At 44.3% G+C, this 19,416-nt stretch overlaps 1 protein-coding gene across 1 annotated transcript in view; it reads right to left on the reverse strand.

The window, feature by feature from the left end:
* The window catches only part of C26H12orf42 (chromosome 26 C12orf42 homolog), a 137,910-nt gene that overhangs the window by 38,418 nt on the left and 80,076 nt on the right, over window positions 1–19,416 (reverse strand). The window contains exon 4 of the mRNA XM_048418534.3: window positions 7,854–7,965. Coding sequence (XP_048274491.3) covers window positions 7,854–7,965 — 112 coding nt within the window. The remainder of the gene's footprint in view (window positions 1–7,853; window positions 7,966–19,416) is intronic.

Genomic DNA, 19,416 nt, shown 5'->3' on the forward strand with positions numbered 1-19,416 from the left:
TCTGTACCCAAAAGAGAAGATTTTTTTTAATCTTTTTTCATCTTTAAATAAAATTAATAACCAGTAGGTAATCTCAAGTATGTTATCCAGCACCACTATATGGGACGAAAACAGGGGAAAGCAGAGAGCTTTCCAATAGTTAAACAAACTGGGTCATTTTCAGCTGGTTGCATCTTCACTCAAGCAAGAAGCAAAGAGGGCACAGTATATGTTCTTTTAAGCAAACTCCTTCATTTGACATTGGAAAGGAAGAGTTGATTTTAATATAATGTGAGAGTTTGAAAACTGTTTTTTAATATGTAATTTGTCTCACTATGTTAATGTCTGAACCACCTTGAAGAGAAATACATCAAGACACAAGCAAGGCAAGGCTTTTTCTGAAGGACATGGGTGGTTCAGGAAGATCACCACTGAGCTACCAGGAATTCACAAGCTTCTCCACAAGAACGCAAACAATTAACTTTTTCTCCAGCCTATAGAATAGAGAAAATACTTTATAGCTATATGCCTGATGGAGAATTAATATCCAGGATATATAAAAACTCAAAAAGAAAACAATAAGTGAGCTAAGGAGATGAACAGAAAATTTTCAGGAGTACAAATGACCAGTAAAATTATGAACATACCCAACATCCTTAGAAATCAGGGGAAAACAAATTAAAATCACACTGAGGTTCCATCTCACCCCTGTCAGAAGGGCTGTAATGAAGAAAACAAGCAACAATAAATGCAGGCAAGGATGGGGAGAGAGGGGAGGATTCACACACTAATGGCAGGAGTATAAATTGGCCCAGACAGTATGGAAATCAGCTCCTCAGAACAACTAAAACCACAGTTACCATATGATACAGCTCTACCACTGCTGGATACATACTAAAGGGCTCTAAGACTACATATCACAGAGGTATAACACACCATGCAAAACTTGTCACCCTCACCAAACTATGGGATAAAACTAAAAATCCATCAGTGAATGGAGGAGGAACATGTATACATGCCCAATAGAATTTTATGTAGCCATTAAAGAAAAAAAATTGAAATTAAGTCATTTGCTGGAAAATGGATGCAGACATCCCCTTAACTGAAATAAATCAGAGATTTGCATCTTATATTGAAATACTGAAATTAACATGAGGTCTTAGAAAAAAAGAAAGGGGAGCTTTAGCAGCGACTTGTTTGTATGCAAAGTTGACAGGACACAGTGTCCTGGTGAACTACTCGCTTGCCTGACACAACCCTGCATAATTTGAAGGTATCTCCACCAAGGAATGGCTCGGGTTAGATTGTCCCATGGCCACACTTTGAGGAATGGCTGATGTGGGAGGGTCCCCCCTACTGTGGGTGGTGCCGCTTCTGGGTGATCTTTGGCTTCGGCTTCCTTGGTCCTGGACTATGACCTCTAAGATGAAAATAATAATAATAAAATCAACCCTTTGCCCCCAAGTTGGTTTTGGTCAGTGTTTGATCACAGCAACAGAAGGCAGACAGGAGCAGGGACATCGGAGCTGGAGTGAGGAACAGTCTTAAGCCACCCAATGTGAGTGATGAGAATTGAACTCTGACCTTCTGCAAAAAGTGGTGAGGGCTCTTAGCCACTGAGTCATTCTCCAGATCCCTGGAGGTTTCTTAAGTCTTACAACTTGCAATCTCATACATAGGAGTAGACATGTAAGAGAAATTACATCAGACACAGAATTTTACAGCAGATAAGTAGATTGATGGTGTTCACTGTCCTTAAACAAAGCTTGACAGCATACGGGCCACGTTTTAGACAGACAGCTACACAACAGAGCTTATAAATCCTACACTAGATATCCCTTTGCTGGAAAGCCATGCATTGTGCTTGCTGTCTTGCAACAGATGCTCAAGAGGAGTGTGCTTGCCTGTTTCCATGAGAAGGCGAAAGAATCTTGTGCTCTGATACCACTGTGGGCCCAAGTTTTATGCCCTGGGTGAGGTTGCACTCTGTCACACTACTGTTCCTGAAGCTTTCTAAGGTGGGCAAGGACACAGCGAGCCAAGCTTAAACAAACAGGCTGCAGACCGGAAGGCTGGCCAGTACTGACGAAGCAGCGGTCTGCGCTGTCTCGGCTCTGACCCAGTGAGGCTCTGACTGCCCTGAATCATTGTTTTATCAAAAAATGGGGACAACTGATAACATGACTTCCCCATAGGGTTTCCATGAAAATTAAAAGGATAGCTAGCATGCAGTTATGTTCGGTGAGTATCGGTGACTGTTCTCGTCTAAGTAAACACAGTCTAGCCGATCCTACCCCAGAGGACACAGGGGTATGAGTCTATGAAAGTGAAGCCTACTAAACATAGCCAAGGCAAACACCCCTAGCCAAGCCCTGTCTTCCTCTACCTCTCCTTGTGGCGGATGCCCTTCTTCCGGCCTTCGTTCTTATTTGAGATGGAAAGAACTACAATGTGCCACAGCGGTCAGTGGCCCTGCAGGCCCAACCAAGAGTTTTACACGCTAGGAAACTCAGAGTCCATCTCCCCGAGGTGGGGGGACCAACAGGCCAACTGCCATGCTCCTCACAGAGTGCTGTGCCTTTTGTCCCCACAGGGTTTCACAGAATTCAAAACCAGGGTCGGGGGAGGAGGCGTGAGCACAAAGGCCAGGAGGCAGCGCGGAGAGAAGGCCACTGTGTGTTATTAATCCGTGTGATTAATCCGGCATGCTAAGGAGGGCTGCGGAATCAAACCCCGCGTGGTTTTGATCCACATGGATTAGAAGACGTTGCGGCTTTCACTCGCCAGTGCCCCGTTCGCTTTGTGTTTGCATTTCATTCTTCAAACTCCGGCGGGCACAAAGGGGAGAGAGCATTCACAAGGGGACCCAGTGGCACAAGCACTTTGACGAATGTCCCCGTCTCCCCTCCCTTTCTGGGACACACTTCCCGAATTTCCCAAGAACTAAGCCCTGGGTTTGTATTTGCATCATTTCCTCCCAAAAGCTGAGCTACTGGGAGCTGCCCCGCCCCCAGATGCAGATGTCTGTCAACCCATGAAAGGTAGTTTTACACCAAGAGGTGAGGCATCCAATCCTACCCCAAGCTCTTTTGCGAGAAAGTGGGGAGAAGGGGTACAGACATATTCCAGATCCCGGTGGGAACCACCCCTTTGGAGTGAGCAACCCCAAAGAGCCCTCACCAGAATCTGAGCGTGTTCTCACAAGCTCAGGGGAGTAGAATGGACGCTCTCAGCTGTGCCAAAGAAAGAGCAAGACATCTTCGGAGAAAGAGAAAAGGTCAGCAAGAGAGAAACGAGCTGAGCCTCATCCTGCCAGCTACAGCGTGATTCTGACGTAGACGTGCAGACCAACTAAGATGCAAAGCAAAATGACAGGAGCAAAGCGGGGACTTCTCCGGGGAATCACTGTGGTCTGAGCCAGAGGGGTCACCAAGACTCATGAAACTTTTGTAGAGAATGAAATTAGCTGAGACCGTAATCAGTGCTATGTGGACCGATTGGTGACTTTGACGGGAAACACAGAAAGCTTCCCCAAACCTCTAGATAGATACACGGGTCATGCCTGGCTCTGAGTTCTAGGAAGAAATGAGGGCTCCAGGCTAACAAGGTGCCAGATCTCCTTTTTCCTTTTCCTCTCCCTGTCTTCCCATTTTCTCAACACTCTGGTTCCTCACCCGATTGCACAGACAGAGGTGAACAGTCGGAACAGTGCCTCTCGGGTAACATTCTGTGGCCACCAGTCAACGCCAACGGATAGAGTTCATCAGAAAGCTGGGTGCTTTGGTGATCCCCTTATGGAATAACTTGACACTTTCCTACACCTGTAAGACTTTACCCATGTATTTTTTCCTTAGGGCTGCCCGCAGTGTCCAATACTACTACTTACTATTGAGCGGTTATTTACTTACTAAGCGCTGTTGAACTGCATCGTAGGAATCCATCTCAGCCAGAAACCACAGCCTTTTGATGAAGTCCCTGTCATACTCGCTGAAGAGATGTTTATCTGCATGACCCCCCCTGGAATTCCCAATGCTGGAGAATACCTGTCCTGCGGCAGCCCTGTCACATTGACCTCTAAGAGCGTGGTCATGTGTCTGCGTCTGTGTCTGTCTCTGTGTGCATGTGTGCACACACTTGAGCATGCTGTTCTCAGCATCTGTATCTATCTGGATCCCTTTCTCCACCTCCACCCCCTCACATCCTCACTGCCACTGCATCCCTCTGTTTTCTCTGTTGTCTTCCTGGTTTCGGTTCCCGCTCCAGTCAGGTACACACAGCACACGGCAGTGGTCTCTAAACGTAGGCGGGAAGAGGGGCTCCTTTGTCTATGACTCCAGTGCTGCCGTGGAATTTAGGACATTCCTTAATCTAAAACCCTTCTTCCTCGTGGCTGACAAAGCCCTGCACAACCTCAGCACCATTTACTTTCACTTCAGCTCACACAGCACCTTCCCTTCTCCAGAAGACACGTCAATCTTCTCAGCCTTCATATAATAACTATCTCCAAGCCTGCTGCGGTCTCTCGGTTGTATAGAAGCTGTTTTAATATAAGATTTACTGAAGTAAAATTTGCATCGTGTATAATTCACCGATTGGCGTGGAGCTATATGCCACATCGAATATGCAGATCCGTAACCACTATCACAATTAAGATCTAAACTAACAGTCCAGTCACCTCAACAAAGTCTCTTACTAAGAATAAAAGAAAAAAAAAGGTCTACATTTTATTCATCTGATAAACCGTGGTCAATGCATGCAATGGGCTATCACTCACCACTAATACCATAGATCTGAAATGCATTAGGCTGAATGAAGGGAGTTCGACATAGGAAATTGCATGTCAAAAGATTCTATTGATATGAAAAGCTAGGAATGAGAGAACTATGAAGGTATTAAATAACCTGTCTGTCATCAGAGTCTGAGGGGCAGGGGCTGATTCCAAAGGTACGTAAGGAAACTTCCCGTTATTTTTCTTCATACCTTTTATCATTATCTACTGTAAACTTGATAATTTATTTGTTTACTTATCAATTTTTACCTAACATAAAAGGCACATTTCAAGAGGACAGGAACCTATCTTATTTATGTCTATATTCCCAAAACCTAGCCTGATGCCAGGGTGTTCAGTCATCCCTCATCGAGTAAACTGACGGCTGTGCAAACACTCCCCCACTTCGGTCTTTGATCTCAGCCCTCATCTTAATCCACGATCATGTCCTGTAACCATCACCTCCTACGGGTCACCACTGATTCCACAAGCACACCATTCTCTTGCCATCTTTTTCCTTGATGACTGTAACAGCTTCAACAGTAGGTTCCTTGCCTAGGGTCTTGCGTTTCCATCTGTCTTCAACTGCTCCTAGAGACAACTGAATCCGTCACTTCCCCATGTTATGGGAAAAGGTGGGGGTCCCTTTCCCTATCAACCAGTCTCACTAGCGGTCTTCCCAGCTCAGATCCCCATCCTGACACAGCACCCAGGACCAACATGCTATTCATTTGTCCTCAGGGCCACATAGAGTCAAGTCCGTCTCTCAGTCTAAAGAGTCCCTGATGACTAATCATCCCCACCCACTGGTGCCCCTTGGTCGTAGCTTACATGAAGACTTCAGGCCACCAAATTTAAGATGGACAGTTAGGCACTTAGAGCCACCAGTGGAAGCCCCATAACTCTAATGCAGGGCATTTATCAAACAGTGACAGCCACAACCTCAGCTCTCAAGCTCCTCAGCCACTGAATTTTGAAGTCCTGCATGCTTCAGATGGATATAGTGGTCTTTTTGGTCATCTTCTGAATTTTGAAAAGAATTAGGATGTAGGCATTTGCTTTTATTGATTTACACCAATTGCCTGAAACAGTGAGGAAATGCCTAGTGGAGTCTTTGTCTGATACTAACAAGAGTGGGGTACATCAAAACCCAGTTTAATATGTGCTAACAAACCCCTGAAATATGAAATCTTTACCACAGTAGTCTTTTGGTGTCCAAAGGGGACTAGTTCCTAGACTCTTTTTTCACTGGTACCAAAACTTGAGGTTGCTGGTGACCCTTATATAAGAAGGCATAGGATTTGCAAAAAACCTACAGGGCTTCCCATACAGTTTAAATCATCTCTGGATTATTGCAATACATGATAATAATATGTATATTATGTAAATACTTCTTATGCTGTGTCATTTAACATAATGACAAGATTGAAAGGTCTGGCTATGTTTACAATAGACCTATTTATCATAGCCATAAACACATTTTGAGCTGTAGTTTGCTCAGACTATGAATATAAAGCCTTGGATAAAGATCTCATCAAAATTATACAACCCAGGGCATTGAAACCGCCACAAAACCAACAAAACCTTTCAATCACCCTGATATCCAAGCATACATAAGAAATGGATGAAGCAGCAGCCTGCCTCCATCTTAGGCTTAAAAGCCATCTTAGGGCAAAGACAAGCTAGGTTCAGTCCTGTTTTTGACAAAGCCTCTGTTTTTCAAAGATTGGGCATGCCCCACCTGTAACCTTAACTACAAATGGTTCTGTATGGCCTGTCTCAGGAACGCCAGTCATGCTTTTGTTTCCACGGGCTATAAGATCACCTGTGACTACCTTGTTCTGACGACCTGCTGTGATTCCCTTACTTTGATCACCTGTTATGTTCTGCTCTTGTAACCCCACTCATTGCCCCCCACTTGGAAAACTTCTATCCCTAAACTCCATGAAAGCCTCGTCTCCCCATGTCCAGTGTTGACCTCATGGACCCCCACCTTAGGTGGAAACAGCCCGTGTACACAAATTAAAAAGCTCGCTTTAATTAAGTGCTTGTTTTAATTAATTTGGCCATGATGGTTTGGGTCTGGGATCTCTCTTTCCCCGTGTCTTTGGGATGAACCCTGATGACGCCATCACGTATGTAAATAAGCAAGCGAAAACGTTCAAACATTCAAAATTAATAAAGGACCAGCACATGGATCAAAGAACAACTATGATCTGCCTCATCAACTATTGTAAAATTATTGCTTTTTCTTGGATAATAAATGGATCATTCACCCCAGTTCCCTTTCAAGCCAGGGAAATACTCCTCAAAATGGGGTTTATCAGTAGTCCCCAACTGCACTGTAGTCCGCAGTGAGTGTGCACAGTAGGTTAGAACACAGCTGCACATCACATTGGTCTCGTTAAAAAAAAAAAAAAAAAAAAAAAAAAAAAAAAAAAAGCTTGCCTTCCATCTTCCATGAATTTAGTTTGGAAAACTATCCCCAAACCTGCCTCTCTTTCTCTTTATCTCTCTGTCCCCACTCCAAACGCACACATTGGGACAATTTAGGCGCAGTTTCCACAGAGGCCCTCCTAACGTGCTTCATTTCACCAGGTCCTTGAGACCCAAATTAGGCCAAAGTCATCCGACATAATGTAAAACTAGAAATATGGGAAGAAATAAGGTTTTCCTTTGATTTGCCTAGTTTGGGACTTTGAAACAGGGTTTCGCTGCTTAGCCCTGGGTGGGGATCACTACTTAGGGCAGATTGGCCTCACAATCAAAGCCTTCCACCTGCCTCTGCCTCTGCTTTTACTTTTGAGACCATCAACTCCAAGAATAATACATGCTTCTGGCTACAATTTGCTACTCTTTCTGAAAACAAAAGCAACAATGAAATAAAGCCAGTAAAATAGGTGGGATAAAATGGGGTTAATGTTCATGAGCCAAGGATCCAGCCAAGCTTTGAGGCAACCTGCCCCTATATTTTCAGACTTCATAGACCATTGAAATGCCTCTTTCATTGCCTGGCGGGAAGTACTAAAGGGTGAAAACTTACGGTTTTCGCCTATGTACGCTACGGTGTCTTTGGAAACTATGGGATTTCTTGGGGTTAATTTACCTGGAAACGGTAGAAAATGTAATTTATCCGTTTTATGTGATGCAGAGAAATTCTTCATGTGAGTGAGAAACCTGGAGCAAGGTAAGGCTGCTTTCTCAGCACGAGGATTAGGCTGTGAGGCAAAAGAGAAAAACAAACCAGCAGCGTCAGGTCTGTGACTCCACACAGGGCACGGCACCTACAACCCTGCCTTCACTAAATGAGCGACCTTGTAATAGCATTTTTATCTCTTTATTCTTTAAACGTTAAAATTCTGGAAACTGCTAGAGTTGGCTCTCGTTGCCCACAGCACACACACCCATCGCCCCGCCCCCATGTGCTTGACTAAATCAGTGAACGCTTTCTGGTCATGCAGAAAATACGTTCTACTGAGTTCCACCGAGTGTGACAAAAAAAAAAAAAAAAAAAAGAACAATAAACCAGGCGGTGGTGGCCACAGGCCTTTAATCCCAGCACTCGGAAGGCAGAGGCAGGCAGATCTCTGTGAGTTCAAGGCCAGCCTGGTTCACAGAGTGAGTTCCAGGACAGACTCCAAAGCAACACAGAGAAACCCTGTCTCGAAAAACAAAACCAACAACAACAACAACAAAGAACAATGGATGTTAAATGGATGTTAAATGGGAACGCTCTTGTTGCTGTTGTTTTTGACAATAAGATGAAAACAAGATAAGATTAAGAGTAATGAGGAAATGTTAAGATTAGTCCTCTTCATTTTGAAACTGTTTGTTTTTAATTATACGCATGTTTGGAGGGGTATGTGTACATCGGGGCTGCGCCTACAACGGGCATCAAATCCACTGCAGCAGCTGGAGATCCTGGCAGTGTGGGCCTCTCCATGTGGGTGCTGGGAGAGGGCTTTTAACCATTGGTCCATCTCCCCGGCCACCCAGTCCCGCCCCCGCACTCTGACTTATGTGCGGAAACAAGATACGGCTTCTCAGACAGAGGTGCTTTGGAATTAGACTCACGGGCAAAGGGGGTAGCTATGTGGTGACATAGGAGGAGTCTTTACAAGCACAGGGGTATCTAGCAGATCAGAAGGTAGAGCTGTGGAAAGGCAGAAGCAGTCAGGAGATGAGAGAAGCTGTTGTGACCTTGAAGGACTCCAAACAAAAAAAGGAGAGGGGAAATAGCTATGCACATTGAATAAATAACGGTGAATTAAATAACCAAAAGGATGATTTCACTTGATTTTAGAGAAAAACAGTTCATTAAATGTCTTGTCAGTACTAATTGTCCATCAGTGTTTATATGCCATTTTAATTGTTTGGATATGATTGAATATTATATCATTTCTTAGATATTGGATACCATTGTATGCATAAATTCTTTCAATACTGAAGATAATATCTATTTGGGGTAGAACTAACTTGCTGGGTCAGTAAATGATCAAACCATCCCTGAATGAAGAACGAGATCTTCCCTCTGGAGGTGGGTTTTCAATGCCAGCATTCTGCAGAACTCTCCCCGGTCCCTCCATCTTCCCAGAAATAAAAAGGTTATGTCAGGGTCCACAACGCTAACCTCAATGGAAGGTCCTGTGAATCTCTCACTTTGCTAGGCATTGCTCCAAGTCAAGGAGGTAGAGAAGGAAGTTTGAGAGGATTCACACCTTTAGTCACAGGGCAAGAGTTAGGTGCTGAGAGACTCAGACTATGTAAACCAGTGACAGAGTTTGGGAGATCAACAGAACACTGCTTTACAAGCCGTTCTGACCGATCACATTTTCTTTATATTGGCTTGGCACTGACTGAATATTCCTTTTTTAAAAAAAAATCATAACAGATCATCAAAGAGAAATGAAAAGGAATTTCTTCCATCTAAATGGAACGGTAAGAGTGAATTCAAGACAAATGAGAATGAGGAAGAATTAATTTACAAGACATGTCAAGCATCACTGCCAACCCCCACCTTGGAAAGCCTCTACGTGTTGAAGCCGCAGAGCCTCAGATCAGAAACCATAGAATCATGACATATCCATGTATGACGTAATCAGAGAAAACAACGTCCCAATGAAAGCATTGCCCAGATCTGATTGGCCTGTAGCTCACTGTGGGAGGCACCATTCCCTAGGCAAGTAGTCCTGAGTTGTATAAGAAACCTAAGGAACTGTGAGCCTGCAAGACAGCCAACGAGCCGCAGGGTGATCTGAATGTGGAAGGCCTCCATAGGCTCATACATTTGAATACTTGGTCCCTCAGTGATGAAAATGTTGGGAAGGATTATGAGTGTGGCCTTGTTGGAAGAGGTGAGTCACTGGGGACAGGCTTTGAGATTTCAAACACCCTCGCCATTCTCAGATGTGAGCCCTCAGTACAGCTCCAGTCAGCACTGTGCCTGCCAGGCTGCTGCCATGCTCCCTACCGCCATGGCCGTGGGACTCAACCTTTGGATCCATGAACCCCAAATTAAATGCTTCCTTTTATAAGTTGCCTCAGTCATGGTGTTGTATTGCAACAATTGAAAGGTAGCTAAGAAAGGCATCCTCCATCTTGGTGTCTGCTCTGCTTCCTTGGCTGGGAGCAAGTTCCCTGGTGCAAGCAAATGCTGCACAGAATAATAGCAGCCACCGTGAGCAGGAACCAGATAGAGTTCCTGCCTTAACTTCCCTCAGTGATGGACTGTAACCAGTAAGATTAAATAAACCCTTATATAGCTCAAAGGCTAAGCAGCGCAGGGACTGTGCAAGTAGCCAGCCAACCCATGCAACAAGAGTAAGCCTATCCCTGATGCTATCTGCAAGGCCAGGACCCGGAGAATAAAGGCCCAGGGACATAGGATAGAACCAAACACGATTGGAGAAAAAAAAATATCAGTGTAATGATACATAATGATATTCTGCTCCACTCATAGATTGATGGGGAACTTAAGCCAATCACCTTCTGCTTAGGGTACGTCCCCCTGGGGCCACACAAAACAAATAAAAGATCGAAGTGCCTTGTCACTACCTCTTTTTGATTCCCTGCTCTCCTGGTGTTTGTGGGATCTCTGGTCGTGTAAGTTTTCCCCCTTTTTCCCGATTATTAAAAGCTAAATCTTTTTGTATTGAGTTGGCCTGGTTAATTACAGATCGACCTCGCCCCTTCAGTAGATCGGTGCCTAACCCAATTTTCATCAGAGAGGCTTCATCCAGCAACTGATGGAAACAGATGCAGAGACCCACAGCCAAACATTAGGCCAAGCTTGGGGGATCCTGTTGAAGAGAGGGAGGAAGGATTGTGGGAGCCTGAGGGGTCAAGGACATCAACAACAAAACTGGGCTCCTAGTGACTCACAGAGACTGAACCAACAACCAGAGAGCCTGCATGGGACTGACCTAGGCCTTCTACATGTGACAGTTGCATAGCTTGGTCTACATGCTGGACTCTTCACAGTGGGAGCAGGTGTTGTCCCTAACACTTTGGCTGACTTTTGGGAACCTATTCCTCATATGGGGTCGCCTCACTCAACCTTAATACAAGGGGAGGAGCTTAGTCTTACTGCAACTTGATATGCCATGCTTTGTTATATCCACGAGAGGCCCAATCCTTTCTGGAAAGAAGTGGAGGAGGAGTGGATGGTGGGGGTGTGATGGGGGGACGAAATAAGAAGAGAGGAGGGAGGAGAAACTGCAGTCAGGATGTAACACAAATAAATTTAATTAATAAAAAAGTTAAAAAGAATAAATAAGCCCTTTCTCCCCCTGTTCCAATCTCATTCCCCCATGCCTACCTGCAGGAACTCGGGTGAGTTATCCTCTCCGTTCCTGGGTTTCTATTTTTTTCTGGGGTTCACGCAAATGCACAAGGCCAGGCAGGTACCCTGACCTCCTGTTCCTCTCTCAGTTTCCCGATTTGCTCAGGGTTGACTCTCACCTCTAAAGACCCTCAGACCTCCTCACTCCCCCACGGTCCTTTAGCACCCGTGAACTTAGCTACCTGTAGCCCCTGTCTGCAGTTCACCTTCATAGAATTCTCCTTTTTCTAAAAGAAACACGTAAATAGTACTAAAAACAAAAAGCACTCTTACTGTGTTTTGCCCATAGCTGTCACTTTAAAAACTCATCTGGGGAATATATATTTTACAGTACAAATCCTGACACAAGATGCCTAGGGCAGAGTACAGGAGTATACATGGAATAAAACAGAAATCTCCCCAGGCAGTTGATACAGATAACAGATAACTTCCTATTCATTAGAACACTGTGCTGGCTCAGTAGCACCGCCCAGAAGCCCACTGCACCAGGAGGTTCTCCGGCTCCCCTCGAGCTAATACATGGGTCTGCATCCTTGCAGTGTTTCCAACTGATTAAAGACCTGGACGACATTTTGCTGCGAAGGATTTAATGTTGTCTATGGAAGAGGAAGCTGGCCATGAACCAGATGCCTGCCTCTTCCTCTACCTGCGGAGCAGAGGACTCTCTTCTCTGAGCTCAAAATAAGACAAACAGTGGAAGGCATCCTTCCAGGAAGGATGCCTGGAAGGTCAGGCATCGACAGCTATTACGGTCCATGGCCCCTTGTCTTATTCACCCATAATAAGCTCTGGTACATGAGACACGAGGCTTTACTGGTCTCTTTTGGATAGAACCGAATAGAACTGATGTTTCAAAACACACACTGAAGTGTATTGTTACATCCAAAGGGTGCGTTTCATGGAGTTAGGATTGAGCTGGAACGATAGAGCATGCACAGGGAAGAGGCTGCCAGGGTCGCAAGACAAATGAACCAGACTCCCTAAGAGGGAACATCTCACCCTTGGGAAGGGATGCCTCTCTGTGAAGCTCTGTTGCAATCGCTTGATTCAACGTCTGAACTAGGCTCGTGCTCTATATTTTAAAGCGCAGCCTCCACTTTTTGGGGGCGGGGGAGAGCAAACTTTCACCACAAAGACACAAGAACAGTCAATATTGATCTTCCTGACAAATGGCGCACCTCATGCCACAAGCCGCTCGAGCGTCTGCTCAGCCCGGCAGCCTTCCCCTTTGTCGGGACAGAATGCCAAGTGGTCTCATGCGCTATCAGCTGCGGATCACAAATATTGAAAAGAAATAAATTTCGCTGGACGAAAAGCACCTTTCTTTGTTCTGCAACCCTCTCTCCTCCCAAGTCATGTTGATTTTGGGGCTGTGTATACTCCCAGCACCTGTACTTTTCAATTGTTTGTTTGCCAAGCCCGTTGTGGTTTTTCTTTCTTGGCTTGAGGATCCATTCTAAGTACAGTAACCAATGAAATCGTATTTTCTTTCTCTGTTGGCATTATGGAAGGGAAGCAGCCGCTTTGGGCCACCTACAGCAACGGTAATTAGAGGACACAGGAGGACAGAATAAGAAATCGGAGCTCCTATACCTAGCCTTCTCCCTTAGGATCATGGGAAATGCATCTCCCCTGCAGACCAAGGGCAAAAGCAAGGATTTCTGCAGCAGCCTTGTTATTTGGCTGGGGCTTTAACACTGTGAAAGGCGATGCTTTCTAAATCATTTTTGCAGAAATCTGCAATCATTCTTTAATTGAGAATTGAGCCCCAAACAGTAAGAAATGCTCTTGCAGTGTGTGCTACAATCTGAAGAGCCACGGAGGTTGAGTACCTGCTGTGGGAATGGAGAAAAAGGGGATCTCCAAAGCAAAGGGCGGGAGGAATCGCAACGTTGTGAAGACATAAAGGGGAAAGTAGAATACAGGAAGAGGCGTAAAGAAGAGACTGCGAGGAGGTACAACCAATGCTGAACGCCATATAGAAGCCTGCCACTGTAGACGCTTTATATATATTTTATAGTATGTTCCTTTTATATAGGAACCTATATATACCTATATATCTATATACCTATAGAAACCTATACATACATATGTATGTATATATGTACATGCATACGTATGTATATATGTGTGTGTGTGTGTATATATACCTATATAAAAGGAACATACTATAAAATAGGGAAGAGAATTCTATGCCACCAAGTAAAACCACCAGTTCCAGAAATGGAGTACATCTTTTGAGTTCTTGGCCAAAACGGTCCCACAGAACCGCATCGCAAGCTATCGCCAGGGCGATAGGTTGTTCTCTACAGCCTGCTGGGCAAGACTTATCGCTGAGGGAAACACATATGTCATTCACACAGAGAAGCTGACTTCACGCCCAACTAGAAGCCTCACCCCTGCACTGGCTAGTGTCCATGGTGCTGGGAGTGACTGTGTGCTGGCAGAGGAGAAAAGGAATCCTTAGCATCACACCCTGTTACAAACCTGGGGATCCAAAGCAGGAACCCCTCCCCTGCAGGGCTAGTCCCAGCACCCAGAAGTCACTTTTCTTTCCAATTTTATTTTAGTTTCATGAATCTGGGGGTCCAGATTACCATACTGAATTTCATGGTTTGTGTAAAACAAATACTGATGTGTGCATCCATCCCTGAAGACTCCATCCTATTGACGCTGGCAACTTTAGTTCAGGACCAATGGCAAACTGAGATTCTGTCAAAACTCCCTGAATGGAGGTTTCACAGTGAAAGACTGCAGAAGCCAGGCTGCTGCAGCTATCTGACTGCAAGGGTTCCTTTCTCTCTTAGGAAGAGACAGCTGAGCTGGGTGGGCTGCATTCACACATTGTTCTTCCTGGGGCCTGGATACTGTATTTGTAAGATGGGGGTTCAAAAAGCAGGCTGTGTCCATGGAAGTTAATTTTATTACTCGAGATAAGACAGATTGCTTCTGATAAGGGGCTGGGACACATAAGACTGCCACTCACTCTGCCTTGGGAAGAAATTCCTAGGTAATCTACTTCTCCCCCAAATTAAAGGAGCAACGCTTGCTACCAACCCTTATGCCTACAATCAAGAGGTATGTTCTATTGTTGCCGATACATGCAGTAGGCTCTAGAGCAAAAAGCTGAAACTACACTCCTTAGGTGCATGCCAATTGCAGCTGCTTTCAGCCTCTTACAATATCCAAAGGTTACAGGAAATCTCAGAGGAAATGCCATGGCCTTTGTACAGCAGGAAACCCAGACCCATGTAAAATGGATTTGTAGAAAGAGTCATTTCTTATACAAAGCTATCCTGTAGGCTAGAAAGATCGGTTAGTGGTTAAAAGCACTGGATGCTCTTCCAGAGGATTCTGAGTCGAGTCCCAGCACCTACCTGGCAGTCCACAATCATCTGTAGTTCTGGTTTGAGAGGATCCAATATCAAAATAGAAAATAAGTAAACTTGAAAATTTTAAACTATTCTATAAGAGCAACCAACTCTAGATATACTAAAATTTATATAATTTCTTATAAATCTACACCAGTGGTGTCAGAACCTATAAAATACACTAATCAACGTCAGCGACAGCTACATGAGAAGAAAGGTTCTTCTGAAATTTAAAAAAAATCAGAAATTGTTTACAATATTGAAAATGAAATTGCTAAAATGATTTTAATAGTTTTCTCAGAAGTAGGTTTATAGAAAATAAGCCAGAAAAATTTTTATGATCAATAAGACATAGCATTAATGAAGCATTATCCATCATATTGTACAAATTTGATGCCAAAATATCGTTTTTTAATTTTCCAAGTCCTGATTAATATCATATATTGCTAGTATTTATGGCACATTTATTAGCAATAAGATATTTTAAAGCTAGAAGCTTTACTGTTTCATTACCAGTAACAGGTGACATTTTTATTTTGCTCTGGCACCCACAAATTATTTCCAGGTCTTGACAGTATCTGTAGAATTTTTTTCAGAATAAATCTTAAATTCTCAGTCAATTGTGCAAGGCCAAAAATTCTGAGCCAAGTGAATAAATTCTGCATCCCTTCCCTGCGTCATTTAGAGGTGGTCTTTCTGTCTTGGGAGAGCACTTCCTACCTCAGCTTATAATATCTAAGCCCAGTATCTGGCCCTCTGACAAGAAGGTAATAATTACTTCTGCCGTCTACTGAAAGCGCGTGTTCTCTCAAGTTGAAAGACCGCACCGCACCGCACAGCACACTCTTGGGCCCTCCTCTGCTCTTTGGCATCTCAGGCTGACGCCATTCTGATTTATGCTCTCTTGTGATCTATCTGGGTGATATTTGTTTTGTTGATATTCTTTGTCTCTGAAACTTTTAAGATCTCTTTGTCACTATTGAAAGAAGTCTCACAATAAAGAGCCACGGTGTAGGTTTTCCCCCATTGTGCCGGGCATTCCAGCCACTCCTTCCGACCTGGAAAGTCCTGTTTTGCAGTTTTTTTGAACCCTTTTCCCCTTTTCTTTTCTTTTCTTTTTTTTTTTTGTTGTATATGTGCGTATGAAAATAATTCATAGTCTCTGTGTGTGTGTGTCTGTTCTCTTCCTCCCTCCCTCCTTCCCATTCCTCCCTCCGTCCTCCCCTTGGCTCTCATTTCCCATTTTCTTTCATGGTTTCTTTTCTACTTTCTAGGGACTTCCTTCCTTCACATGGCTCCTCTCCTCCTCTCCGGTGACTTTCTTGAACATATGACCTCACTTTTTAAACGCTGGCGCGTTGCAGCCTTGTGCTTGGGATATTTCGTCCTCTTTTCTCATTTGGGAGAATGTATGCAGGGTCAGATTTGGAGGGGTTTTGTCTGGTTCTCTCCACGCTGCCCACTCCTCTGTGTATTTCAGTCTGTCCCTTGTTAAAGACTTCCCTCAGGGACCTGGAGAGACCGACTGTCCATTGACTTTTTCTTTTATTTTCTCCCTTTTAAATTTATTTACTTTGAGAATATCCTAGATGGACACAATGTATTTTCATAATATCTATCCCTCTGTTTCCACCCTCACTTCTCCTGTGCAGCCTACACATACATACACACACACACACACACACACTCCTCTCACAAATACATGGCCATTTCCTTCATGATTATAGCTGAGAGATATAAAAAAAGATAACTAAATACAAACTACAAAGCCCAATTCATACACCTATGTGTCCTTGGGTATAGGGACAGTCAACTGCTTGGGCACAGAGAGTCTAATAGGGGGCTTGTCCTTGAAGAAAACTGACTGCCCCTCCCTTCCTGTAGCTCAACTAGAGGTAGAGTCTTGAATGAACTCTTCCCTAATCCATTCTAGAATGTTGACTGGTAAGGTCTTGTGTGTATAACTGCACAGTTGGGAGTTCATGGGCACAGCATCCCTCTGATGGCCACAAGACACTACAACAGCCCAGTCACTTTGTATAGCAAAGCTCTCAGAGTCCAGCTCCAAGCCTTAGACTCAGGTGTGCAGGCCACAGAGAAAGGGTCACAACACCACCAAGGGACAGCAAGCCTGTGATAGATTCCTGGGGGTTTGAAGCAAAGGACGTTTCTCAAGCTTGCTTGTTTATTTCCTCAAGTACAAGGCTGGGACATACCCTCCTGGCTGAAGGCATGTGGGGGAACAGGAGCAGAGGAAATGGCCTGAGGGTTCTTATAGAAGGCAACAACATAAAATGTCATGACATGGCTGTACCATCCCCAGGCCATTCTTCAGCTGAGACCTTTTTATCCTTGTTTCCAGGAAGTAAATCCTTGTCTTGACTCTGCAGGGTGAGCCAAAGGAGGTGGACCTCAGAAGTCAGTCTCTCACCAGCCTCACGTAAAGCCTTACACCCCACTAGCTGGACAGTAAATAAAGGAACCTTTGGGATCTGGGTCTCCTGTGGGCGCAGCATGGAACAATGCCTCCCCTTGCCAGGCCCCTGGATAGCCTTCTGCTGGGAGCCACTGCTTCCTGTTGAAATCGTGTTTAAGCATCTTTACAGCTCTCAAAGAATCACTGAAGTGAATCGCTTGATAAACAGTCCCCTCTGTAACTTTATCCTCAAATACAGGTGCATTCCACCAAAGTGGCCCTTCTCAATCATTTCCAAAATCAAACGAGGCAAAAATAAAATTATACACTCTTTATAAGAAACTCTGAGTTAACCCAGCAAAGTTCGGCAAAGCCAAGAGCAACTGGCCTGACAGGACCAGGCTAGCCCCACACTCCATGGGCTCTGAGAGAGGTACACATATCAATCTCCTAGCTACCTGCAAGCCATGTGCAGTATGCAAATTAAAAGTCTCTGTTCCATGTTAATTCCCTTGCAGTTGGGGAGAGGGGATGTGTGTAAGCGTGGGAAGTTCATACTGCCTGACAATAGAGCCCTCACTCGTCTTAGTGAAGATGGTGAGGTAGGCTTTTACATCCAGCAGACTATCTGCATCCTTGTTTCCAACCAACTACGGTAAAACCATCTTCTGACCCTAAGCAATTGCTCCCTATGGAAGAAGTATAGGCTATGCTCCTTACCCTACCAGCACCATCCAAGGCAAATACCTGGACCCATGAGGAATCCCTTAAATCACAGGAGCCTAGACCCCAGACACATTCAGCCTGGGCCTGGTGACTGGAAAGAGAAGGGCTTCTACCCCCAACCAATGATACAGAGTGGCGAAGACAGAGACTGATTTGAAAGAAGCTCCCCAACTTGGCAGAGAAATGCAATAACGTTCCAATACCAAGACTTGGGCTTATCACTGCTATTCCCCACTGGGTATACGGTCCTCCATAAGCTTTGGTTTCCTCAGCAAGGTATTGGGCATTCTGCAGGGCAACCCCCATCGTTGGGAATAGTTTCTATTGGAAAAGAGACCCAAACACAGAGGTGGGAAGGGAGTGGATGAGCTGAACAAAAAATATCAATGAACCTTGAAAAGGAGAAGCAAGGATTGCAAAGTCTTCTTTAAAACATTAAAATGGAATAAGAAATGTAGTCTCAGTTCAGATATACAGAGACACCTGGGCCCTCCTAACCTCAGAGAAACTAGAGAAACACCGGCGATACATATGATCATAGTTCTCAACAGTGTTTGAAAGTCCTTATGTGCCCTGTTGGTCCTAGGAGTTTGTCCTGGTATCTTCCAGATGAACTCAAGTTACTATGTGTACTTCATTATTAATTGGCCTGTCAAATGGGGTCAGTTTTCCTTATCTATTCCTTTTATTAGACCATAAATAAAATGCAGCTGATCTCTCTGTGTCATCCCATCCTTTATCATATACTGCACACACACACACACACACACACACACACACACACACACACACACACACACTGTGAATAGTTGAGACCCAAACACTGAGTAGACACATGCATGCAGAGACAGAGCATCACAAAGGTATAACCGTGCACTTCAGGAACAGGAACGAACAAAGTGGGAAAAAATATAAGATAGGTCAAGATCTCCCTGATAGCTGTTGAAACGTATATAAGAAATTAAGCTTACAGATGTCGCTTTTCAATAACATAGAAATTCCAGTTCCTTTCAGGTTCTCTTTAGTGGTGAAAGTTTGTAGTGTACTTAAACAAAGGAACCATCAGTCAATTATCCGATGATTTATTATAAAACACTCTGCCTACATTGGACATTGGGATGTGTAAACATTGGCGTACTACACCCCCACCCTCACAGGACCCCCACTATCACAGGCTTCCCATTTCAGATTTCATTAGCCAATAAAACCAGGTTTATTTATAATAAAGTTAAGCCTTTCAAACCACTGACCATGGAAACCAGATTTTGAAATAATTCAGATTTGTGTATCTGTTCTTTCTAATTAAGGGTAATAT

The sequence above is a fragment of the Myodes glareolus genome, chromosome 26 (assembly GCF_982192425.1).
Source record: "Myodes glareolus chromosome 26, mMyoGla1.1, whole genome shotgun sequence".
NCBI classification, from domain to species: Eukaryota; Metazoa; Chordata; class Mammalia; order Rodentia; family Cricetidae; genus Myodes; species Myodes glareolus.